The 26,322-nt window shown below is 44.3% G+C and overlaps 1 protein-coding gene across 1 annotated transcript in view; it reads left to right on the top strand.

Moving 5' to 3' along the window:
* Positions 1 to 26,322, top strand: part of mrc1a (mannose receptor, C type 1a) — a 158,169-nt gene that overhangs the window by 37,928 nt on the left and 93,919 nt on the right. Inside the window, 6 exon segments of the mRNA XM_051929229.1 lie at positions 2,686 to 2,799; positions 6,417 to 6,560; positions 7,403 to 7,585; positions 10,935 to 11,092; positions 12,140 to 12,253; positions 23,843 to 23,958. Coding sequence (XP_051785189.1) covers positions 2,686 to 2,799; positions 6,417 to 6,560; positions 7,403 to 7,585; positions 10,935 to 11,092; positions 12,140 to 12,253; positions 23,843 to 23,958 — 829 coding nt within the window.

The following is a 26,322-nucleotide window of genomic DNA, read 5'->3' as shown; positions in this document are numbered from 1 at the left end:
CTGCGTGGAGTTTGCATGTTCTCCCCGTGTCTGCATGGGTTTCCTCCGGGCGCTCCGGTTTCCTCCCACAGTCCAAAGACATGCTGGTTAGGTGGATTGGTGACTCTAACTTGGCCCTAGTGTGTGCTTGGTGTGTGTCCTGCGGTGGGTTGGCACCCTGCCCAGGATTGGTTCCTGCCTTGTGCCCTGTGTTGGCTGGGATTGACTCCAGCAGACCCCCGTGACCCTGTGTTCGGATTCAGCAGGTTGGAAAATGGATGGATGGATGGAAAACAAATGTGTAGCACAGACCAGCGGACAAATTCATTTTATGTTATCATTATTGTTTTTTTTACTTTTCATGATGATAGGTGCCTCCCCTGACCGCACATCTCTGCCCCATTTTCTTCATTCTCTACACCACGACGTGTTTGTGCACGTTACATTTATTGTTAAAAATCAGTGCAATCTTGAAAAAGGGCTCCACAAATTATGAAGAATAGCATTTGGAAAGGTATTGGCATTTCTATTTTGTTTTTCCAGATACATTTTGCTGTCAGATGAGTCCACCGTGCTGGTGGGCCTGGGAGGCCAAGAGTGGTGAAGATTTTCGCTTGGCTCTCGTATTCCTAGCATAGGCTAAAGAGACAGAGACGTCTTCATTAGTGATCTCATTAATGACTTCTAAAAGGAAAACTCCACCCAAAGAGGAGATTATTCTTATACGTTACTAACCCCGTGGGGTTTGTGGTGAGGACATAGTTTTTAGTCTCCATGCAGAATGGAATTAACAAAGTCTCTGATAGATCAGGCGTTGTAAAGTGAGATATAACAACGTGAAAGAGGTGGGCTACCACCCTGGTGACCCCATATAATTAGATGCAAAATAAATAAAGAAAACACGCCATAAAAACAGAGTAGTCTGAAACTGGAGAACTGCTGGTCATATGACTTCCAGGCAGGAAGGGGCGGGTCCAGGAGTGCAGATGCCGGAAGTGACATCAGAGGTGGAATGGCTAGCTGTGCAGAGGGAGAAAGAGAGGGGAAGCATCAGCAAACAGTGGCAACTCCTGGTTCGGTGGGTAACTACCATCACCAGAGCCATTAAGCTGTCTCCCAAGTGTACGTGCGTGACATCGTCCATTCTGATCAACACGTAGCAAGAGCAGTCAATATCAAATATCTCCTGCTACTCGTGTCGCTTAACCTCACACATCGAGTTATCTAATCCTGGGCTCACTGTTTCCCAGACGTGTAGTTTTACTAAAAAGACTTGCTAAATACTCATAGACAACTCCCAGAGAAACTGTCTTGTGAACGAAAATGGAATCCACTCAAATATGGCCGTGCGTTTGAGATGAAGACCCACCTCCCATTGTGACGTTTCCTTTTCACATCCACATTTGGAGTAACTGGATTATGTAGTGACCGCCTGTAAGGTCGAACAGGTGAAATCGACCTTCAGTTCTTCTTGAAGCACCTCGTGATGTTTACTTTTGCACGATGTTGAGCTTTTGGGGTGCCCCCCCCCCCAGCCCTAATTTTGTCCCTCTAGATCTGAGAAAGCCTCATTTTTAGGATGTTTTTTGAACCATATCTTATTTAGGAAATTATACTGGTAGGATCCAGAGTAAACCAATAGGTGTCTTCAGCAAAAACGTTCAAAAGGACCCCAGGGCTCCACCCCTAAATGGAATATAAGTGGTCAAAGATACCCCTTTTCATAACATCCATCCATCCATTTTCCAACCAGCTGAATCCGAACACAGGGTCACGGGGGTCTGCTGGAGCCAATCCCAGCCAACACAGAGCACAAGGCAGGAACCAATCCTGGGCAGGGTGCCAACCCACCGCAGCCTTTTCATAATACTTAGAGCAAATGAAGAGTGGTAATCTCGGCATGTGGAGTGTCGTTTAATGCTATCTCAAGGGTGCTGATCGCAAATGTGATCATATTTTAGATGTTTGAATCATCACTGGTGGTCCAAGCCCCCTAAGAAGCCACTCCCCAAAGGATCAAAATGACAATTTTCAAACCTAAGCATGTGGGCTATCATTTCAGACTATTTTAATTCGGTGGTTTGAATAGGGTCTTATTTTTGATTTTTTGACATTACAGACCTCCATCAAAGGGTGACAAATGACAAATTTCTATTACAATCGAGAATATTTAAACTTTAAATATTGAAATTGAGGAACACTTCTAATATTTTAAATATTTAACACAATTATTCTTGTTTCTGATGTACTTCTACCTCATGAAGTAAATCTTTGCATTTCTTAAGAACACCCCAAATTAGGGGGACTTTTGATCATGTTGGATTGTTTTGCCACCACTCGCTGTACTGAGGTGTTTTAGCCATATTACCCATAGCAGTTAATAAATGTGTGATGTCTTCTCCAGTCTGTTCTGGCACTTTCTTATCACCTGAGGTTACAGATATAAAATGAAGGGGAGTACTGAAATACAATGGCAGTCAACCCTGACCGTGAGGTAAGAGTGGGCCGTTCAGTTATGGTCTCCCTAATAAACTGTATAAGGGGGAAAAATCAGGTCACCTTAACATTTTTTCTAAAGAATTCACGTAAAAGTCCCAGTGACCTTGATGTGGATTAAGCCAGTTTAAGAATGTGGAGCTTGTTTCAGTGCAAACCTCCATGATGGCTAACACAGCTGCTTTGCTTCTTCTCTGTCTTCTGAAACAGGTTTGACAAATTCTTTGAGCACCCCTTTGTGGATGGGATTGAACAGTTTAGACTTTGAAAGTGGCTGGCAATGGAGTGACAGCAGCCCCTTCAGATACCTCAACTGGGCCCCGGGTAAGTGTGGATTTTAACACAGTGAACTGATTTGAACGTCCGTTATTCATATGCATGTCATCACTGCTCTGTAATGTGCTTCTTTAAGTTAACGCTGGCACAGCTGGCCACGCCATTGTGTGTTGTGTTGTGCCATCAGCAGTGTGATTAACTTGGGATCAAAAATAGTTCAAAATAATGAGTTGTATTTAAAAAGAGTGGCACATTTGTGATTTCATCTACAAAATCTTCAAAAGAACTCTGCATAAGACACGACTGCTCTCATTGTATTGTTGCTGTCACCGCTGCCTGTGGTGACACTTGTGGCTCATTTTAGACGTTTAGACGATTTGAGGTGAAGTCAATGAAGCTGGCTTTCCTTCTGGTCAAGAGCGTTGAACTTTAACATAACAGAGAGTTTTGTCGACGTTTACAGCGGATTACTGCCCTCTACCCCTCAAAGTGTTTGGCCTCTGGGTCACCAGGAGGAGAAAACAAGGACCAGGAGGTTGTGAAGAATTGCTATGGTCTTGGGTTCAAGAACCAAAAGAAGACTGAGGTCTGGTCCCCCTTGTCTCCTTTTGGGTTCTAAAAACTGCTGGGGCTTTAGTGAGTCCCAAAGGGGGGGATTGTAGAGAGATTTATATCTATAGAATTGACAATTTATATGTATTCCAAGAGAACCATGAGCACACAAGAAGACAAGTAAGTATTCTATCTTATTGAGCACTAGTAGTGTAAGGGTTCAACTTAAAAAGGCCTATGCCTATGTGTTTTGATTTTTCTGAGTATTTTAGAAACCACCAATATATTAAAAGTCAAAAGTCTGGTATACAAAGAGGAGTGGAGAAAGCAAACTCCCCTCTTCCAGATGGGGAATGTCAACTTTTAGGCTGGAAATATTGGTGGTGTGGACCACTGGGCCTGTCAAGCGAGCCTGACAAATAGAAAGGATGTCATGTTCATTAAGTTGGGAAAATATTGGTGGAAGTTGGAGGCAGTTTTGAGGGAATTGAATGTCGGGAGTCAGATGAGGATGAGAAATGTGTTGGGTGATAAGAACTGCAACAAAAGTCAGGTTTGCCCAACGTTGGGTGCTCATTTCAATCAATCTGAGTCCGTGTGTGCATCACGAAGTAAAACTTGATCCTGCTGCCTATCCTGAGACTCAGAGTGCCTTTCTTTCAAGAGCAGGTGCCCTGACTCTCTACGACACAAGTTGAGGTCGACATAAGTCAAGTGCCACGTCCAAAGTGTTAAGATATCTTGACACGGCTTTCAAATACTCTGAGTTGCACAGACAGGTATTTTAAGATATTTGGAGATGCATTTCATTCATTCATCCATCCATCCATCCTTTCATTTTTCAAACCCACTTATCCAGGTTAGGGTCGTGGATCAGCTTTAGCCTATCCCAACATTCCTAAGGCCCAAGACAGGAAAAGCATCTGGATAGGGTGCCTAGTGCATCTCCTTTCCTCCAGTCTCATCTTCTGAAGCTTCTTCTTCTTTCAGCTACTCCTGTTAGGGGTTGCCACAGTGGATCATCTTCTTCCATATCTTCCTGTCCTCATCATCTTGTTCTGTCACACCCATCACCTGCATGTCTTCTCTCATCACATCCATAAACCTTCTCTTAGGTCTTCCTCTTTTCCTCTTACCTGGCAGCTCTATCCTTAGTACCCTTCTCCCAATATACCCAGCATCTCTCCAAACCAACACAATCTCGCCTCTCTGACTTTGTCACCCATCCGTCCCACCTGAACTGATCCTCTAATGTCCTCCTTTCTAATCCTGTCCATCCTCGTCACACCCAATGCAAATCTTAACATCTTTAACTGTGTCATCTCCAGCTCTGTCTCCTGCTTTCTGGTCAGTGCCACCGTCTCCAATCCATTCCTGGTGAAAGTTGCGGCAAAATGCATTTCCTAAATCTCAGAATGGTCTGGGTGTTACTTCAAGATCTCAAGTCGTACTCAAGATATCTTAAAATGCATCCTGACATATCTCCATGTTGAGTCACATTTAAGACGTCTAAAATGGCCTCTCCGATACCTCAGATTCATTGCCTCACTTTTTAAAATGGGGTTAACTCCATGTAATGTATCTTAAAATATTTCAAGATATCCAAGCCACATTTTAAGAATACCTGTAAAAAACACTATCATCTGTGCTAAGAGCTCTGAATATCGTGTCCTGATATGTGAAATAAAATTGAAGACACCTGTGGACCACCAGGGTGCGGACCGCCACCCAAACCCGGCAGAGACAGATGTGAGACACAAGTTCAAGGCACACGTTTTTTATTTTTATTTTTCCCTCGTGGGAAACACCTTCTCCCGTTTCCCACAAGTACAACACAGTCCAGAGCACAATGCATTTCTCTTCTTTCTCTCTTTCTCTTTACTCCATTCCTCTGGGCAAGCTTGGTCTACCTCCTCCTGACTCTGGCTCCCTGAGCAGTGGCTGCTGGCTCCTTTTATAAGGCACCCAGAAGTGCTCCAGGTGCTTGTTGACTCAGTTCTGGATGTGGTGGAAGTGCTGCAATTAAGGGCTCAGCAGCACCCTAGGAGCCCCCTGGCAGTGGCCACAGGCCCCAGCAGGGTTGATCTTCAATGCTCCAAATCCATGGTACTGTTGTACACCATGGTGGTGGTGGTGTTGGCAGCCCTCTAGCTCTCCGAGGGCGGGGGTAATCTTTTAGATAGGCTCCTTCTCCTAGACCTTCCATTAAAGGGCCGGGTAAGGGGCGCCGTAAACCTCAGATGTGTTTCTAGAAATCTCTAAATAGTTTCTTTATACCTTGTAAGACACCACAAGTGCACATCTCAAACATGGTCCAGATGTTATCTCAGAAAGTGCTGAAGATATCTTAAAATGCACTTCATTCACACTGACTCAAGTCTGAGAGTCCTAAAGGTTAGAGTTACAACCACATTTATTTATACAGCACATTTTCATACAATGTGTCTCAAAATACATGTTTATACACCTAACCGTACTCTTAGGTCCTCTACGTCTGGGCTTCTCATTACCCCCCTGCACGCCTGATCACCATTGGCTCCGGGGCTTTTAGTCGTAGTGCCCCTCATCTCTGGGACTCACTACCACTAAACATTTCACCGAGGGAACTCACAGGTCATGGAGGAAGTGTTTGGGCACCAATTGGGTCAGCCCTATTAATATTTACACAGAAACAGGTGCTTGATGGAGAACCCGATAAAGAAAAACGAATAAGCAGGTTGACTAAAATTTAAACAAGAGCCCTCTTTGGTCTTCTCTCAAGTGCGTCCATTTGAGGCAGGAGCTCCAGTCAACAGTCTGCTCTCTCCCGAGTGAGATGTGCCATGCCGGTAGCTTCTCATTTCTAACTTTGATAGTGGAGTAACCACAGGGGGCGGAGTCAGTTTCTCACTGTGGGCGGTTACTTAGGGCTGTGGGAGATGTGGGAGTTGTTACCATCAGTAGCGATGCCCCCTTGTGTCCCAGAGCAGCAGAGCAGAAGGCAAACCTCAGAGGCGCATGTGTGAAGAAGCTTACAAGGTTCGTTTTGAGGTATCCCCAAAAGTCTCTTTGGTCTGCCGTATTCATAGACTCCTTAAAATTCTTACCTTGCCTAACTTTTGCTGCCCTTTAAGGATCTCCATCTCACGTACCTGGACTGAACTGCGCTGTGATCAATCCTGGCAAAGGAGGCAAGTGGGAAAGTGACCAGTGCTCGAAGAAGCTCGGCTACATCTGCAGAAAAGGGAATGCGACTTCGACCTCAGCGTTGACGCCAGGTTGGGTGTTCATAAATTTATACATCGCTTCAGTTCACGTGAGGAGATGTGGATGTTGACTCTGCAGGTCCGTTTTTTTAAATGTGTGCCTTCCGGGGTTAAAATTGAACCTGAATTTTGAAACCAAATATATTTACTTTATTTGTTTAATTTAATTTATACCTGCGAGTTGGAGATGGAATGAGTGACCACCAGTCCTCTGTAGGTTACAAGAGGCGATGTGAAGAACGAGCTCAGACAACCATAAATCAAGATAATTCTGGACATGACGTGTTAATGTAAATAAAGATTGTTAATTTTCCCTTTTGTGCACAAGCCAGTGGTTGATGGTAATCCTCCTCCTTGTGGGGCTTTTGTTTTCGTTTGGGACACGTTTGTCTTATTTTGACAGCTCTCTTCGTTTGCAGCCTGCTACACCAGAAGCCTACAAGTCATAGTTTTGGGTAAGCTTGACTGGGTGAGCCACTTCTGGGTAGGCCAATGAAGCCCTTGGCCTGCTTCATGAATTATCATCACAACATGGTGGGTTTTAGCCCCCTGGGCCTTGTTTAGTGTGTAGTCCTCAGGCCTTTCTTGAAGTATTCAGGCTTTTGGTGTTGGTTAGGCCTGATTGACATCACTAGGCACCTGGGCAATGGGGGTCTAAGGTGGGTTTAGGAAGGCCCTAATTCTAAACTCACCTTTTTTAGATTGATTCTCATTGTCAGTATTTCCAGTGAGGAGAGACACCAGAAGTATTTTGGTATTTTAAATAACGTTTGATTCATTGACTGAAAGCAAAGTTGAATCCAGTGAGCAAGTTACAGCAGATAAACGTCAACTCATCTTTTGTTGCTTTGCAGTAACGGATCAGCCCGGGTTCTGTCAAAACCACTGGGTGCCCTACGCCGGCCACTGCTACTACATTGAGAGATCGAAGAAGATCTGGAAGGAGGCTTCAACCGCGTGTCACAAAGAAGGGGCCTTCCTGGCCAGCATTCACAACATCGAGGAGCACAGCTTTGTCATCTCTCAGCTCGGCTACGGTAGGCTCAGCTCCCATTATCTAAGTGCCTGCTCAGCCTTTTTCTGCTTTCAAGAGAAGAATTCCAACGTTGTGTCTTTGAGGTCTGCTCAGCAGGTCACTGATTTAGCTGAAACTGAAGGTCTCGTTTGCACTAAAGTCTGCCTACTAACAGATGGCTCGCCTGGCATGCTGGTTTGACGCCATACTTTGGTGACTTCTCTGTGGAATACGCACCCTCATACCCTCAATAAAAGGATACGATCAAAGTGGAGCATATGAGATTATTTATCTGGACTTTCAGAAAGCATTTGATGAGGTGCCACATGAGAGGGTGGGCATCAAATTAAAAGAAGTGGCAGTTCAGGGTGATGTTTGTAGATGGGTGCAGAATTGGCTCAGACACAGGAAGCAAAGGGTGATGGTGCAAGAAACCTCACCATAACTGGGTGATGTTAAGAGTGGTGACCAGCAGGGGGCAGTGCGGGGGCCGCTGCTATTTTTAATAAATAGAAATGATTTAGATTGGAATATAAGGAACAAGCTGGTTAAGTTTGCAGATGATACCAAGATAGGTGGATTAGCAGATAATTTGGAATCCGTTATATCATCACAGAAGGACTTGGACAGCAGACAGGCTTGGGCAGATTTGTGGCAGATGAAAATTAATGTCAGTAAATGTAAAGAATTACAAATAGGGAGTAAAAATGTGAGGTTTGAATACACAATGGGCGGTCTGAAAATCGAGAGTCCACCTTATGAGAAGGATTAGGAGTCATAGCGGACTCTAAGCTATCGACTTCCAGACGGTGTTGAGAAGCCATTAAGAAGGCTAACAGAATGTCAGGTTATATAGCGCCTTGATGTGTGGAGTACAAGTCACAGGAGGATCTGCTCAAGCTTTATAACACACTGGTGAGGCCTCATCTGGAGTCCTGGGTGCAGTTTTGGTCTCCAGGCTACAAAAAGGACATAGCAGCACTAGAGAAGGTCCAGAGAAGAGTGACTAGGCTGATTACAGGGGGCTACAGGGGATGAGTTATGAGGAAAGATTAAGAAAGAAAGTTTAAGAAAAAGAAGATTAAGAGGTGACCTGATTGAAGTGTTTAAAATTATGAAGGGAATGAGTCCAGTGGATCGAGACTGTTATTTTAAAATGAGTTCATCAAGAACACGGGGACACAGCTGGAAACTTTTTACGGGTAAATTTCACACAAACATTTTCTTTACACAAAGAACGATAGACACTTGGAATAAGCGACCAAGTAGTGTTGGTAGGCAGTAAGACGTTAGGGACTTTCAAAACTCAACATGATATTTTTTTGGAAGAAATAAGTGGACAGGACTGGCGAGCTTTGTTGGGCTGAATGGCCTGTTCTCGTCTAGGGTGTTGTAATGTTCTAATGTTCTAATATAATCACCCCGTCCTTAACTTATACAACATCTTTTGATCAGGGCACCACAGATATGTACTCGGTAAAGCACAGCAGCGTGTATTGAAGTGTATGTGCTTGGCAATAGGGGTCCCCATGTGAAGTCCTGCTCTGATTCTGCGCCATATCCAACAAGTTCACTTTGGAGAATGGAGAGGCCTGTCCTAAGTTGACAAGTCATGCCATACGCGGAAACACACTCTGGAAATTCTGACCAGCATTTTCTGTTTTTTCTAAGAACGCCGTCAAAATGTTTTGGTGACCTGAGTAGATTAACCTTACTGAGACCTTCACCTTTCTTTATTTTCAGATACTGTGGTTAGCTGGTCACACGGTGTCTTGTTTTGCATCTCACTATTGTTAGGCTGCTAAAGTGAGCAAGCAGATAACCTCCCAGAGGTAACAGGGACTACTAAGGAGGTACTGAGGGATTTGGAAATTGTAGAGGGAGAAGAGCAGCTCAAATTAAATAAGTTGAAATCAAACAAATCACCAGGACCAGATGATATTCACCCTCGAGTTCTTAAGGAGGCTAGCGAGTACAGATATAAACCCTTGACACATATTTTTAGGAAGTCATTGCACACTGGAAAGGACTGGAAAATGGCAAATTATCATCCCATTATATAAGAAGGGTGACAGAGCAGATCCAAGCAACTATAGGCCAGTAAGCTTAAAATGAAACATCACAGGAAAATTAATGGAAGGAATTATTAAGGATAAGACTGAGCAACACCTGGCAAGGACAAGACAGTCAGCGTGGGGTCAGAAGAGGGAGGTTGTGTTTTACTAACAGGCTGGAATTCTATGAGGAGGAAACACAAGGATACGACCAGAGAGGAGCAGATGAGATTATTGATGTGGACTTTCAGAAAGCATTTGATAAGGTGCCACATGAGAGGGTGGGCATCAAACTACAAGAAGTAGCAGTTCAGGGTGATGTTTTTAGATGGGTGCAGAATTGGCTCAGATGCAGGAAGCAGAGGTAGAAAAGGTCCAGAGAAGAGCGACGAGGCTGATTACGGGGGGCTACAGGGGTTGAATTATGAGGAAAGATTAAAAGAGCTGAGCCTCTACAGTTTAAGGAAAAGAAGATTAAGAGGTGACCTGATTGAAGTGTTTAAAATGATGAAGGGAATTAGTCCAGTGGATCGAGACGGTGACTTTAAAATGAGTTCATTAAGAACGCGGGGTCACAGTTGGAAGCTTGTGAAGGGTAAATTTCGCACAAACATTAGGAAATTTTTCTTTACTCAAAGAACGATAGACACTTGGAATAAGCTACCAAGTAGTGTGGTAGACAGTAAGACGTTAGGGACTTTCAAAACTCGACTTAATGTTTTTTTTGGAAGAAACAAGTGGATGAGACTGGTGAGCTTTGTTGGGCTGAATGGCCTGTTCTCATCTAGAGTGTTCTAATGTTCTAATTAAGAGAAAAGAAATGACCAGGAGGTCCAAGTCAAGATAATTAAAACTAAGGCAAAAGAAGTTAATTAGCAGCAAAAACTGATCACTAATTAAGAAGATGGTTAGAATGAAAACCTGCAGCCACTGCGACCGTCCAGGACCGGAGATCGACACCTGTGAGTTATCCAATAAGAGGTGTCATTTTGCTTGACTTCTCACCACATCCACAATGGCCAACACGGTACAACACCCCAGTAGTAAGCCACCTCCAGAGAGTTGTCTCCAGCCACACTTTATGAATTTTCTTGTGGGCCTACCTGGCTTTGACTTCATGTTCTGCTTCTTGACTTTGATTTTTGGTGACCTTGTTCATCCAAGATGATGATTTTTTGGTTTTGACCCGTGCTTTGTTTTCTACCACAATTCATTTCCTTGTCCTTTCCTTCTCCTGCACATTTCTGAAGATGTCTGATGACTAAAGGGATGGAGCCTGGTAGAGATCTTATTAATGGTGGGTGCTTTCCTTCCTAGGGCCGAGCGATGAGCTCTGGATTGGACTGAATGACCTGAAGATGCAGATGCTTTTTGAATGGACTGATGGCTCCCATGTGACGTTCACCAAGTGGCAGACTGGAGAGCCAAGCCATGCTTCTGGCTTCCAGGAGGACTGTGTGCTCATGAAAGGAAAGGTAATCGCCCAGCGCTGACTGTTATGCACCATATTGGGTGTAAGCACATCACGCATCCGTTTGTATGCACACACATTCAGCCGTTCATCTGATGCTCCTCCACCACCAGCCTCTCCTCAACTGCCGTCCAGCCCGGTGGGGTTTGTCCATTAAGGGCCAGATGTGGTGCAAAACAAATCATTAGTCACCGTCAACAGTTGAATTTATTAATAAAATGTTCATATGCAGTTGATGGGGTCCTGCTGGCTTCATCGGGTTGTGACCTCAGACATGTGCTGCAGCGGTCGGGACGGGGATGAGCACCCCCAAGTCAGAGGTCATGGATCTCCGATGGAAAAGGCCGGAAAAGACCCCCTGTCATCTGGGGATGCCTCAAGTGGTAGAGTTGAAGTATCTTAGGGTCTTGCGAAAGAAGAAGGGAGCAGGAGATCGACGGGTGGGTCAGAGTATCGTCTTCAGTCATGGGAAGCTGAGCTGAGCCTTAGAGAGTGTGAAATGACTCGCCTCGACACACACCAAAAGGAATGGGACCAGCCACCCATGTATTGTCCATGGCTGCAAATGGGTTTTGAAACGGCACTCACGTGCATTGACTGGAGTCCTGATCTGAAATGAAGTTAAGCAGGAAAGATGGCGTCTTTAAAGGGTCCACACCAGAAGTGACGTCGTTCTTGGTGCCGGGATCGGAAGTGACATCGTCAATGTGGCATCAGACCGGATTTCCCATGTTTGGTCTGTAGAGATAACAGAATTAGGTTTAGTGCAACCCTCCACCCCCTGGCATGGCATGGCATTACCTTCACATGGTCGCTTCAGCTCCCTCCTATTCGCCGTGTGTATGACAAGAGAAGGGTACGTACAATACAGTTATGAGTTCTGATGGTTACTTATGGCTCTTTTTCTGACCCCCTTTAGTCACATTTGTCCTCCTTGGTCTGCCGTTTTCCTCCTTTTCACAGCCCAGTGCTTGGCACTGCTGCATCGTGGCTCCGTCATGCCCGGCTTGAGTCTCCACGGCAGGTGTTTTCAAGATGTCTTTCTTTTCAGGATGGCAAATGGCTCGATCATTCCTGTGAGAAAAGCCATGGATACATTTGCAAGAAAAAGGCAATGTCCAAGCCTCATGGTGGGTCAGAGGTGGTCCAGGAAGGCTGTAAACCAGTAAGTCTTACATTGTAGATTTTTTTTAACTTTTAACATTTCAGTTTCACTGTTAACAGATTTGTATGTGGCATCCAGGTCTCCTCATTTCAATGTGTAAGATGGTGATAAGACAATGGGAAATAATCCAAATCAGTTCAATTTGAAATTAAAGAACCTGAGTGTGGGCTTTGGGGGTGTCATGCCCAGCTTGACTGTGAAGAGTTTGGGTTTTATCCTGGGTTCAGACCTCAGATATGCCAGTCCTATACATTCAGCCATCGTCATCTCGGACTGATATCAAAGCTCAGATCTTTTCTGTCTGGAAGTCAATGAGCGGTTCAGTAGATTTGCTGATGTCAAGTGGCAGACGATTCTCAAAGTTCCCCACATACCCTTCAAGACCCATTTGTGATTCGACGCTGCTCTGCACTCTTGAGCCCTTCCTTTTAGAATGAATGTGTTCTGTTGCGGCGGCACACCTGAGTTCGCTTTCCGGTCCTCCCTGTGTGGAGTTTGCATGTTCTCCTCGTGTCTGCAAGGGTTTCCTCCCACAGTCCAAAGACATGCAGGTTAGGTGCATTGGCGATCCTAAATTGTACCTAGTGTGTGCCCTGCGGTGGGCTGGCGCCCTGGTTCCTGCCTTGCGCCCTGTGTTGGCTGGGATTGGCTCCAGCAGACCTCTGTGACCCTGTGTTCAGATTCAGCTGGTTAGAAAATGGACGGATGGATGGGTGATCTGTTGCATGCATTTGGATTATTTTGCTTATATTTGCTTTAAATTGTTTTGTTGATTGCTATATCTTATTATGTTGTAGAGCACCTTGGCTATTTAAGGTGCTATAGAAATGAACTGACATGGCATGCTTGATTTCTATTTAGGCGCACTGTGCGTGGGTCTAAAGATTGCATATTTAAAACACACTCACACACACACACATATCCTTCAGTCCATTGATTGTGTAAAGTGACCTATCCAGAGCAGGAGCACAGGGGAGATGGAGCCTGACCCAGCAGGCATCTGCCACTTCAGTATCGCTAATAGAACTTTTTCATTGTTTCAAAGATTTAAGTGAGTTTTTGTTAAGTGTGATTTAGGTTGTTATTGTAACTTATGATATGGGGTGGCACGGTGGCACAGTGGTAGCGCTGCTGCCTCGCAGTAAGGTGGGTTCACTTCCCGGGTCCTCCCTGCGTGGAGTTTGCATGTTCTCCCCGTGTCTGTGTGGGTTTCCTCCCACAGGCCAAAGTCATGCAGGATTAGGTGACCTGGTTAACCTAAACTGGCCCCACTGTGTGATTGGTGTGTCTGTGTGTGTGTGTGTGCTTGCCCTGCGATGGTCTGGCATCCTATCCAGGGTTTGTTCCAGCCTTGTGCCCTGTGCCAGCTGGGATAGACCCTGGCACCACCCATGACCCTGTTCAGGACTAAGTGGGTTGGAAAATGACTGACCGACTGACCAACTTGGAATTTGACGGACTCCACATATAAAGCAGTACAGTTAAAAAAATGAAAAGGTATTTTTTATAATTCATCTGGAATTATATGACAAACTCTTGCCATACTGAGAAGAAGCTTTCACTTTGTCATTACGTGCTACTGCTGTTAAAGTGGGACAGGGAAGACCCGACGTACTACCCTTGTTAAGTAAGAGCCCACTGGAGGTTCAATTCACAGGAGGACTGTGGAGAGGACAGCCCGGTGTTCCCCAGTGACACTCCGTGGTGTGGGCACTTTGCAGGGAAGCCTATTGCCACTAGGGGGAGCTCCTCAGTCTTACCCTCAGACCTTTGAAAACGTTTGTGCAGGCTTACCTGAGAGGACTTCCTGACCTGACCCGGACTTGAAAGGTCCCAGTGCTCAGTAAACAGGGGGTCCTCAAATTTAAACACAAATTAAACAGAGATGTTAATTATTGGAGGGAGTGATGCTGATTGTAACAATATTTACTTACTAGACAGAGAGCCCGTTTTGACAACGTAAGATGAAACGGGCATGAGTTTGTGTCAGCAGTGTATGAAGAACAAATGATAAGTAACGAAGAAGTTGTTTTGTAATGATTGTAGTCCGCTTTACTCATTACTGTACAGGCTTGTACTGTTAGTTGATGAATTTTCCAGGCCTATAGTATAATATTGAATGATGAATGTTCCAGTACAATATGGAATAGTAATAAGTATAAGCACCACAAACTTAATATAGGTGTATTGAATGAATGTGTAATTGAATCAGAATGTGTAATTAGGCCTTGAGCTGTAGTCGAAATCGCTTTTCAGGCCTCTAGAGGCTTCTCGTTGAATTTTTGTGGCTGTAAACCCGTTGCCTGCCGCGATGTTGGGGTTGGATGTCGGTCAAAGTCGCCTTTCTCTTTGAATTTTTCACGATGTTGGTCTCGTAAGGTATTTCGGGCAGCTGCGCAGAAGGCGACTGCGCATTCGGCTTCAGACGGACGTGAGTGAGTGAGGAGGCTGGCGAATTATGTATTAAGATCATTTAACTCAGTTGGAGTCCCCATTCATTTTATTGAATCAGCCCTCAGTCTAAGAGTTCTCTTTGACTCTAACATGCCATTTAAAGCACATATTACAAAGTTGTACAAATCAGGGTTCTTCAATCTTTAAAATGTTGGGAAGTTAAGGAGCTTTCTATGCATTCTGTTTATTTCTAGTAGGATTGACTACTGAAAATACAAACACAACACTCCAGTTCTTAAATCCTTACACTGGCGCCCGGTTAAGTTTAGGGCAGATTTCAAAATCCTCCTTTTAACATATAAAGCCTTAAATGACCGAGGTCCGGCTTACTTGTTTGAACTTCATCATGACTTACAAACCAGAGCACACATTAACCCTTTAACCGCCAACTCCCTAAATATTCCCCAAGCCAGGCGAAATCTGAACAATTTTTGTTTTTTTACATTTTTTACATTTATTCAAGCAGTATTGACCACTAAATGTTGTGCAAGTTGCCAGTGTATACACGAAATCTATAAATGTAACCTGAATTCTCAGCTAAGCAAAACATCTTGATACCAAACCGTGCCCTTTTCAATGGTAGATACTGTCGAAACTGTAAGCGGCCCTTCCACGACAATAAACTTTCATCAACTGCAACTGACGGTCCTGGCATGTAGGGCAACTGAAATGCTTCAAATAAATGATCAATCAAAGGACGTAGCTTGAACAAGCGGTCGCGGTTTGAATCTTTCTTATCTGGCTCGTTTCTGTTGTCATTCAAATGAAAGAATTTCAGCAGCAAAGAGAATCAGTTACGTGTCATGACAGCTGCAAAAATATGTGTTGCATACATAGGATCTGTAGACCAGTACATCTCAATATCTGGTTTTCTGATTATTCCCATCAACATCAAAATCCCAATGAATTTTTTCATTTCGTTTTCATCAGTGTCTACCCAAGCACGAACACGGGAATGTGGAGGTAAATTGGGATTTTTCTCAATAAACTGTGCTGCATACAGATTTGTCTGATGAACAAAATGTCTAATCAAATCAGGTGACACAAACAGCTCATAAAACTGCTCAGCAGTGTAATTGTTTACATCAACAATAAAGCCACACGTTCCCTCAAACGAATGCAGAAAAGGTAGTTCACCTCGGGCAGCAGCCCAGCTGAGATGCTGGGGATACACCCACTCAGCGCCGTCATCCGATGCGTCTTCATTCACAATATCATGCAGCGCACGTTGCTGCTCATCACTGTCACTAAAATCTTCTTCAGAACTGCTACAATCATGATCAGAACTGTCCAAAATCGCCTGCAAAGCCTCACTTGAAGTCAGTTTACGTTTCGCCATATTCACAGCTGTTACATGCGAATCACGTCACATGACCGGCCAAAACAACCACAGAGTTGTCGAAATACAACGTAGTAATAATACCCACGCCAAACCGTCAGTTATACTACTTGCCAGGCATTCATATAACCACAGGCAAATGTGCCGGATAATTCCGGCAGTATGGCGCTAGCATTAAAACAGCGGTGCCGGATATATCCGGCAGAGGGCGGTGAAGGGGTTAAGATCTCAAGATGCCGGCCTGCTTCTGATTCCAAGAATTAATAAAATATAACAGTGGGAGGTCGAGCTTTTAGTTACAGGACCCCTAAACTGTGGACTGGTCTGCCTGCTACTATAAGAGATGCCCCATCGGTCTCAGCTTTCAAATGCGGCTGAAGACTCACTACTTCAGTTTTGCACACCCTGACTAGAGCTGCTGATCCACTGCACAGACTGTCATTAGCACTAAAACATAAGTAACATAATAGAATTTGTTACTAACCCTCACCTATTCTGTTGTTCTTCTCGGTACTCAAATGTGGCACTTGGTGCCACGGCCCACCTGCCAAGTTGTTTTGCCTGCCTGAGGTAAAGTCATCCCTGATGGAGGATCGCAGGATTCGTCAGGTAGAGGGGTCCTTTCATCGGATTGGCTGGCCCAGCACTGTCTCAGCTATAGGGGGAGGCGGCTTGATGGCTGAGGTCTCCAGGACTCTGAACAAATCCAAATCCTATTATGGGATATCATCTACTGTTGAATTCTGCTCTGTACTTGTAATATTTCTATTGCACTATTATATCGTATTGAGGATTTGTCCTGTTCTGTGTATTGTGTTGTATTGACCCCCTTTTTGTTTCTGACACCCACTGCACGCCCAACCTGCCTTAAAAGGGGTCTTTCTTTGAACTGCCTTTCCCGAGGTTTCTTCCATTTTTTCCCTTTTTTTTTTTGGGAGTTTTTTCTTTGTCTTCTTAGAGAGTCAGGGCTGGGGGGCTCTCAAGAGGCAGGGCCTGTTAAAGCCCACTGCGGCACTCCTTGTGTGATTTTGGGCTACACAAAAATAAATTGTATTGTATTGCATTGTATGTGTGGCTTCTAACAGCACATAATGGTCTCCTCACCAAGCCGCCCTGTGGTGTTAGACTCGCTGGCTCGGATCGCCTCGGAATCCTCTGACAGTGCAAATCCAAGCGTTATCTGAATTCCTGGAATTCTTTTCCAGAGTTTTTCCATCGGCTGTGCGCGCCATTGAGCTCCTGAAGGAAACGGCCCTTCGGTTTGAGGGCTGATAAAGAGCACAAGGCGCGGAAACAATGTGCTGACCTGGAGGACTTGTGCTGCGATTGTCGACTGCTGACTCCTTGCAGATTTATTCGCCTGGCCTCGTCACTTTTATCACTTTTACTTTTTTTTTTCCTGTATCCTTTTTCAGCACCGAGTTCATGGAGCAGGAAAGCCAACTTGGAGAGAACTGCTGAGTCCACATTTCCTGTGCTCCCCTTGTCATTGTTGCAGGAGCGGACTGGGTCTCCAAACCGGCCCGGGCGTCCTTCAACGAGTGAGGTGACGAGGTCGACCCACTCGGCCCATTATTCATTGTAGTTTTCTTAAACTTTGTGATGAGTACGCAGCTATGAGCCTATGATATGAACTCTGTGTAAACTGTTGACAAACGTAATCTGTACACTGTTGCTTCGGACATAACTTAAAATTTGAAGACATGCTTAGAAATAAAATTTAATGAAAAATAAAAGTTTAGTAACATAGCTTACACATCATTAGAGTACAATACACAATACAGTACAATTTATTCTTGTATAGCCCAAAATCACACAAGTGCCACAATGGGCTTTAACAGGTCCTGCCTCTTGACAGCCCCCCAGCCTTCACTCTCTAAGAACACTTGGGAAAGGCAGAAAGAGAGACCCCTTTCCAGGTAGGTTGGGCATGCAGTGGGTGTCAAAAAGAATGGGTCACTACAACACAATACACAGAACAGAACAAATCCTCAGTACAGTATAAAAATAAAAATATTACAAGTATGGAGCAGAATTTAACAGTAGATGATATCCCATAATATGACTTGGATTTGTTTAAAGTCCTGGAGACCTCGGCCATCGAGCTGCCTCCCCCTATTGGCCATTCCAAAGCTGAGCTAGCGCTGGGCCAGCCAATCCGATGAAAGGACCCCTCTACCCGTCGATTCCTGTGATCCTCCATCAGAGATGACTTTACCTTAGGCAGGCAGGTGGGCACCAAGTGTCATATTTGAGTACCAAGAACAGAAAACAGAATAGGTGAGGGTTAGTAACAAATTATAACTGTCATGTTACTTATATTTTAGTGCTAACGACAGTCTGTACAGTTAATCAGCAGCTCTAGTCAGGGTGTGCTAAACTGAAGAGGTGAGTCTTCACCCGGGATTTAAAAGCTGAGACCGAAGGGGCATCTCTTATAGTAGCGGGCAGACCAGTCCACAGTTTAGGGGTCCCCTGTAACTAAAAGCTCGACCTCCCACTGTTATTTTATTAATCCTTGGAATCAGAAGTAGACCGGCATCTTGAGATCTTAATGTACGCTCAGGTTTGTAAGTCATGATAAGTTCAAACCAGTAAGCCAGACCTTGGCAATTTAATGCTTTATATGTTAAAAGGAGGATTTTGAAATCTGCCCTAAACTTAACCGGGTGCCAGTATAACGACTCTAGGACTGGAGTTATGTGTTCGTATTTTCTTGTTCTTGTAATAATTCTTGCAGCAGCATTTTGTATTAACTGGAGGCTGTATAAAGAACAGTCTGAACATCCAGTGAACACTGCATTGCAGTAGTCAATCCTACTAGAAATAAATGCAGGAATTAATTTCTCAGAATTCTGTTTATTTAGAAAATTCCTTAATTTCCAAACATTTTTAAGATGGAAGAAACCTGATTTGGACAACTTTGTAATGTTGACATGCCGAATGACAATGCCATGTCCAAGTGCCAGTACCCTAGTAGGCGAGTAGCTTACGCAGTTCGCTGCTTTTAGCAGCCACATCATCATCAACAATACCGCTAGTGTCAAGTTTGGCTCGGATACTTTTCTCCACCGACATCAACACGAATCCCTCAAGATATTCTTGCGTCATTTTGCTTCTCAGGCGGCTTTGGATTCTCTTCAACGCAGAGACTGATCTTTCACACTGCACTTGTGACACGGCCTTGTGAGCCCCACCTTTTCTCCTCATCTGTTTTGCTTCATTCGTATTTGGCAACAGACACTGAATGGCTGAAATGAATGACAGTGACACAAGGTCAAACGAGGACGAGGTCATGAGTTGGGTGTTAAGAGAACTTTACTTAATTCAATGCCAAATAATTAGGCGATAAGGTGGCCTAAAGCTAGGCAAGGGAAGTATGAAACAATTATTTTCAACTTGATAGTCAAAATGCTTTTTAACAATGGAATAAATGATAACCGAGGTTATAATGAAAGTCTCACGTGAGTGAAATGCTCCATTAACTTAACGATAAACTAGAAATGTTCCATCCTGTAAAATTCCTATCCTGTGCTTTATAACTTCATTTCATCATACTAATAATCACAGCTGATTATTGCTTACACCAACGGCCAGAGAACAATAAAATGCATAACACATAATCTAAACTAATTATTAGTACCAAAGAATTTAAATCCTAGATATGAGATCAAATAAATTGCAATAATGTATATGCTAACTGAAATGTATCGAAACAGAAAAGGCAGTTTTGACCAAATTTTTCGCTGCAACGTTGTGTGCTGACGACTAAAACAACTTGATGATGTAATACGGTACGTTATATAGGACAATAGATATCACAGTACCGGACAGATAATGTTCAGTAGTTTAGAAAATTAATATTAATGTCAAACAGTAACCAGTACATAAAATTTATTTCATGAAACGGCCAGCCCCATGACCAGACCAGAGTCCACGGCCCACCGGGCATTGCCCAAATGCCCTAATGGCCAGTCCGCCCCTGCATTGTTGTTAAGGATGCCCTTGTCTTCATCGTCTGACAAGTGAGCTCTTCTGGATAAATCTACTCACATTAGAATAAACACATGATTATGAATTATGGCCTCCATAATTCATACAGTAAATGGAAGACGTTTGGATCAACCATGACACTTCCTAGAGATGGCCGCCCAGCCAAAGTGAGCAATTGTGGTAAGAGAGGTGACCAAGACCCTCGTGCTCACAGAGAACCTTCCAGCACATCACCAATCTGGGCTTAAGGGAAGAGCAGGCAGACGACACCTGAAAGCCCACTTAGAGTTTGCAAAAAACGCCACCTGAAGGACCCTCAGCCTTAGAGAAACACGATTGTCTGGAGCAGGGGTGGGCAGTGTCGGTGGTCCTGGAGAGCCGCAGTGGCTGCAGGTTTTTGTTCTTAATGATGACGCACTTACTGCTCAGGTGACATTCGTTTTAGTGGTCTCGCTTGTTAAGGTTCCCCACCCTTAATTGCTTATTTCAGTCTTAAAGTGCTGCCTTTAGAGTTTTTAATGGCTCCTTATTAGCAATAAGATGCAAATGACAAAGCAGCCAGCAGTTCTCCATCTAACTTGTTTCAATTTACATCTCTGTGGGTTCATCACGCACTGTTTGGTTTAATAAAACGCTTATTAGAAAAATCTGACAGACTGAAAATGATACGTTTTAGGCTTCAAATGATTTGTAAAGGAAAAAATCTACGATAGAAGAACCTTACACTGCAGCCATGAAATTAAATAAGGTCTGAGATTGGCAAGGATTGGTTTCTAATTAAGCAACTGGGTTGGAATGAAAACCTGCAGCCACTGCGGCCCTCCAGGACTGACGTTGCCCACCCCTGGTCTGGAGGATAGCGGGCACCCCCGAGAAGTGTCCGGCTGCAGTCAGGACCGCGTTAGGCCTCAGACAGTACTGAGCACTTCAGACACTATGAGGCCTGGCACCTCATGTGAGAAAAGAAACACAACGTCGTCTCTTTTTACCTCTTGTATGACTGCACAATTAAATAATTCACTAACTGGATTCAGTAGACATTTGGAATGCGATGTCTTGCACTACCTTGAAAATTGATTCATTTAAGTTTATCACACAAAAAAAGTTAAGTTGACTTATGAAAATAAAATATCTGTAGCAGGAACTAAAAGGAATTGAAATCGATACGACGGGCATGCAGTCCAGGGGTCAGGACCGCAGCGAAGCGTGGGGAGTGGCTCTTGGAAAGTGGGCGGGGTCAAATAGGTACCGCTGATAGGGGCGTCGTCTTACGGGTCTCCGCATGTCTAAGGTCACTGAATCGGTCGGAGGCTTCAGACTGTCTGTTGGGCCCCACTCACCACCTGAGTGTGCAGGGGGCTCCCCAAATAGTGAAGTATGATGGTGGCAGCTTCAGGGTCTGGGAGATTAGTCAAACTAAACAGAGCAAAGTCCAGAGAGATCCTCAATGAAGACCTGCTCAGAGTGCTCTGGACCTCAGACTGGGCCGAAGGGTCCCAAGGACAGGGACAGCACAGGAGTGGACTGGGGACAAGTCTGGCAATGTCCTTGAGTAGCCCAGTCAGAGCCAACACTAGAGACCACCAATGGCCTTCGAACATGATGGAGCTGGAGAGGATTAGCAGAGAAAAATGGAAGAACGTCCTCAGGACAATTGGGGGCATGTGACGATGCGGGTTCATGCTCCGTGCTCCCTTCTTATTTTTGGGAGCCTCTTGAACCAGACACCGTCGGTAACGTAAACTGGATTAGCTGGACAATGAGGGCACCAAACAAAGCAACGGGATGGTGCAAAGTGCAGAAGGGCTTTTATTACAAAAAAAAAAAATCAAAACAAAATCCCAAATAAACTTCAGGGCTTCGATTGTCCATAAATAAATAATCCATAAAAAAGGTCAAAAACCCAGATGATTAAAACAAGACACTGGGATCACACCTGCCAAGCACAGCTCCTTCCCAGTCTCTCCAGCTCACCCAAGGCACGCTCAGCGGGAGAGACTTCACCTCACACTACGGACCCCTTTCATCGGCTTCTGCCTGACCGCTCGGGGTTGGTTGTCCTCCCGTCTTCCTTCTCGCACTCGTAGTTGTCTATGGGATCCCTCCTCCACGATCGAACCCACTCACCCATTGATCAGTGGGCGCAATCCGTCCCTTGAGCGCCGATCCTTTGCTCTATCCGGGACCCCTGACAGCGTTGACCTCTCTCATTCATGCCGCCTCTTTTAATCGCCCCCAATGCTGAGCTCTCGATCGACAAGCTTTTCTTTCCTTCCTTTCAGTTTATTTTTTTTTTCCTTTCTTCTGTGCCAGCCCGTTCTTACATGGCTCAGCGGGCACAGAGCCTCAAACGCTCACCGCAGGTGGCTGATAAGTTGTTGAGAATGACTGGACCCTCACGTGCAGGTGCGACTCATCCCAATTACTCCGTCAACTCCCCGCGGCTACACAATTGCTCCAATGGAGACTGACACGGCCAAATGGATTATTTAAAAAGCCACTGATCTTTAGTAGCTGCGGACCCGCTACACCACAGGGCGCCATATAAACGAACATCCTATTATCCTTTCTAATGGACTGACTGGGTGTGGACATGACTGGCACACTAGCACTTGGTATCATGTAGTCAGAGCTCCGTCAACTTTGTTTGCCATTGTTTGCAGTTTCTTTTGGGTTATTTGTTCATTTAAATGCTTTTGTTACGTTTTCCTTTTTTCACATCTATCTGTTTCTCATGGTTTGGGATGAAATCTCACTGACAGGTGAAACAGCAGACACAGTCCTTTGGAAGACGTTAGCACAGGGGTCTCAAACTCTGGGCCTGGAGGGCCGCAGTGGCTGCAAGTTTTCATTCTAACCCTTTTCTTAACTGGTGACCAGTTTTTACTGCTATTTAACTTCATTTTCTTTTATTTCAATTGACTTGTTTTTTAAGATTTGTTCCTCTGGTCGTTCCTCTGAATTGCTTCATTTCTTTCCTTAAATGGCATCCAAACAGAAACAAAATGTGAAGTGAGAGAGCCAACAGAAGACCACCTAAGTCAAGGTCTCAAACTCCAACCAGTTACTTAATTAGTCTTGTCGTTAATTAAACCCACTCTATAATTCCATGGCTTGCTGCTGCTCTTATTGTGTAATAGCAGACATTTCCAAAATGGGTGGCGTTCTCTTTTCTAAGAGTTCTGGGGACCTGAGCAGATCGGCATTCCTGAGACCTTCACTTTTCTTTATTTTCAGATATTGTGTGATGGACACCAGTTGTTTTGGCTCATTTTGTATCTCATTGTTGTTTGGCAGCCAAATAAGGAAATAGAAACAAATAAGGGGGCGGAGTCTTCAAGAGCAAGTCAATTAAATTACATTAATTAGCAGCAAAACAGGTCACTAATTAAGAAAAGGGTTAGAAAGAAAACCTGCAGCCACTGCGGCCCTCCAGGCCCAGAGTTTGAGACCCCTGCTTTAGAACATTAAAGCAATTTGAACGAGAGAAGACCACTCAGCCCAGCAGGCTCCTCACCAGTCATACTCACCAGCATCAGTTCTTACAAGTGACATTAGAAATGTGACTCTGGTGTTGGTGTAAAGACATTCTTTGAGCTGGACCACCACCCTTGACCACACGTCCTGTTGGTTCTTTCCTGCTTCACTGTCTATAATACCTCAGTCTGGCCTGCCTGCCTGCTTTTAAAACAAGCGGAGCACATTCAAAATGAGTGAACTGAAAGTCAACGATAATCCTTAAAAATGCAGCAAAGAATGTGTGGTGTTGGTCAAGAAATGTAACGTGTTGTTCAATTCTTCAGGGCTGGACCAGAAACATCTACTTCTGTTACTACGTGGGATCCAAGATGATGACGTTTTCAGAAGCAAATCAGACGTGTGCAGGCATGAACTCCATCCTGGCCAACGTGAATGACAGGTGGGTCTGTCAGCGTCCAGGGTAAGGCCTTGGAGGGGCTTGGAGCCACTTGGAGCGTTTACTCCTGTTTGGTCATCATGGCCCGTTATTGGATTGCTTTGGAAGGTCTGAGGGGTTGGCAGTAAATTCTGAACCTTAAAGATGGATGTGAGGCCAGACTCTCGTATGTTTTAAATGTTGTGATCTACCAGATCTTTAATAGTGCCATCTATCTATCTATCTATCTATCTATCTATCTATCTATCTATCTATCTATCTATCTATCTATCTATCTATCTATCTATCTATCTATCTATCTATCTATCTATAATATAGTGCCTTTCACATCTATCTATCTATCTATCTATCTATCTATCTATCTATCTATCTATCTATCTATCTATCTATCTATCTATCTATCTATCATATAGTGCCTTTCACATCTATCTATCTATCTATCTATCTATCTATCTATCTATCTATCTATCTATCTATCTATCTATCTATCTATCTATCTATCTATCTATCTATCTATCTATCTATAATATAGTGCCTTTCACATCTATCTATCTATCTATCTATCTATCTATCTATCTATCTATCTATCTATCTATCTATCTATCTATCTATCTATCTATCTATCATATAGTGTCTTTAACATCTATCTATCTATCTATCTATCTATCTATCTATCTATCTATCTATCTATCTATCTATCTATCTATCTATCTATCTATCTATCTATCTATCTATCTATCTATCTATCTATCTATCTATCATCACAACTGACGCCATTGATGAGATTCAGTAAATCACCAACTGTGCCAACTACGCTTGAAATGGCTTCATGCAAGCACACAGAGGCCGACGCTGATGCTGGCATGCTAGTCTAGTTCAGCAGCTGAATCCCAGGGACAGTGACACAGTGGTCACGTGCTGGCTGCACAATGAATGTATGGCACAGACTGATCAGCTCCAGAGTGCTGGCAAATTGCATTGGGAACCGAATACAGCCGGTTACAGCGGTTTAAGGGTTAAGATTAACACACACACACACACACACACACAGACAGAACCTGAACAGTACCCCATGAATGACACACACACAACTTGTCAATCTCTTAGCACTTCAAGAGACTTACTTGTTATGGGCACAAACAACATACAATGTTTTAAATATATCACAGACCTAAATATTACTTTGGTCACCAGGAGTACATTTAAACATACAAATGCTCAATATCCTTTGCTGTAGGCCATTTATCAACCCAGAATGCCTCACTTGGCATATTGTTCCCTACTATTGGGTGGAGCTCACATCCTCAGCCTTAGTAGACCTTGCAGTTGTGAAGTAATCGAGAAGGGTCTAGCTGCAGGTGGCAGTACTTATGACACAGATCGGGTAATGCCTACAAAACGCCCTTTGACTCAGATAACCCTCCTACCACCCTAATCTTAACCGCAGTGTAACGGGGCCCTAATGTTAATCCGAGTCTAATGTGATGGGTGTTACTGATGTTGAGGGCATCTTGTGATGTTGGGGCTTTACATGACTGACCTCCTAGGTCCTGTGGCCTGCAATTACACTCTGTTGAAGTAATCAGATGGAGCTTCGTGGCATGTCTTCCTTTCCCAAGCTGTAAACCAATTTAGTCCCTCGTGTAATGGATGTCAATGTGCTTTGATTACTCGTACAATTCATGAAAACTCTGTGCCTTTGATGTTAAGTGTCCATGCAAGTATTACTGTTTTGTCTTGAAGAAAATATACTGCTTAATAAAATGAAAGGAGCCCTTTTTAATGAGAGTAGAGCATCAAGTCAATGACACTTGTGGGCTGTTGATCTGCTCAGTGAAGTAGCAGAGGGGCTTGTTCATCAGTTTCAGCTGCTTTGGTGCACGGGGTGGGGGGTGGGGGGCAACAATGAGACAACCCCCAAAACAGGAATGAATGGTTTAACAGGTGGAGGGAGGCCACTGACATTTTCCCCTCCTCATCTGTTTTTCATTTGGCTACAGTCAGTGTCACTCCTGGTAGCATGAGGCCATACCTGGACCATACAGAGTTTGGTGGCACAGGTAGTCCAAATTCTCCAGGACGGAGAATACGTGGCATTGCCAGAAGCTTTGCCGTGTCTCCCAGCATAGTGTCAAGGGCATGGAGGAGATTCCAGGAGACTGACAGGCAGTTCCTCTAGGAGAGCTGGACAGGGCCCCTTGTAGAAGGTCCTTAACACAACAGCAGGACCTACCGGTATCTGCTCCTTTGGGCACGGAGGAACAGGATGAGCACTGGCTGAGCCTACAAAATGACCTCCAGCAGGCCACTGGTGTGAAATTCTCTCACCAAACAATCAGAAACAGACTTCATGAGGGTGGCCTGATG

The sequence above is a fragment of the Erpetoichthys calabaricus genome, chromosome 6 (genome assembly GCF_900747795.2).
Source record: "Erpetoichthys calabaricus chromosome 6, fErpCal1.3, whole genome shotgun sequence".
In the NCBI taxonomy this organism is placed as follows: Eukaryota; Metazoa; Chordata; class Cladistia; order Polypteriformes; family Polypteridae; genus Erpetoichthys; species Erpetoichthys calabaricus.
This window is presented reverse-complemented; position numbering and strand designations above follow the sequence as displayed.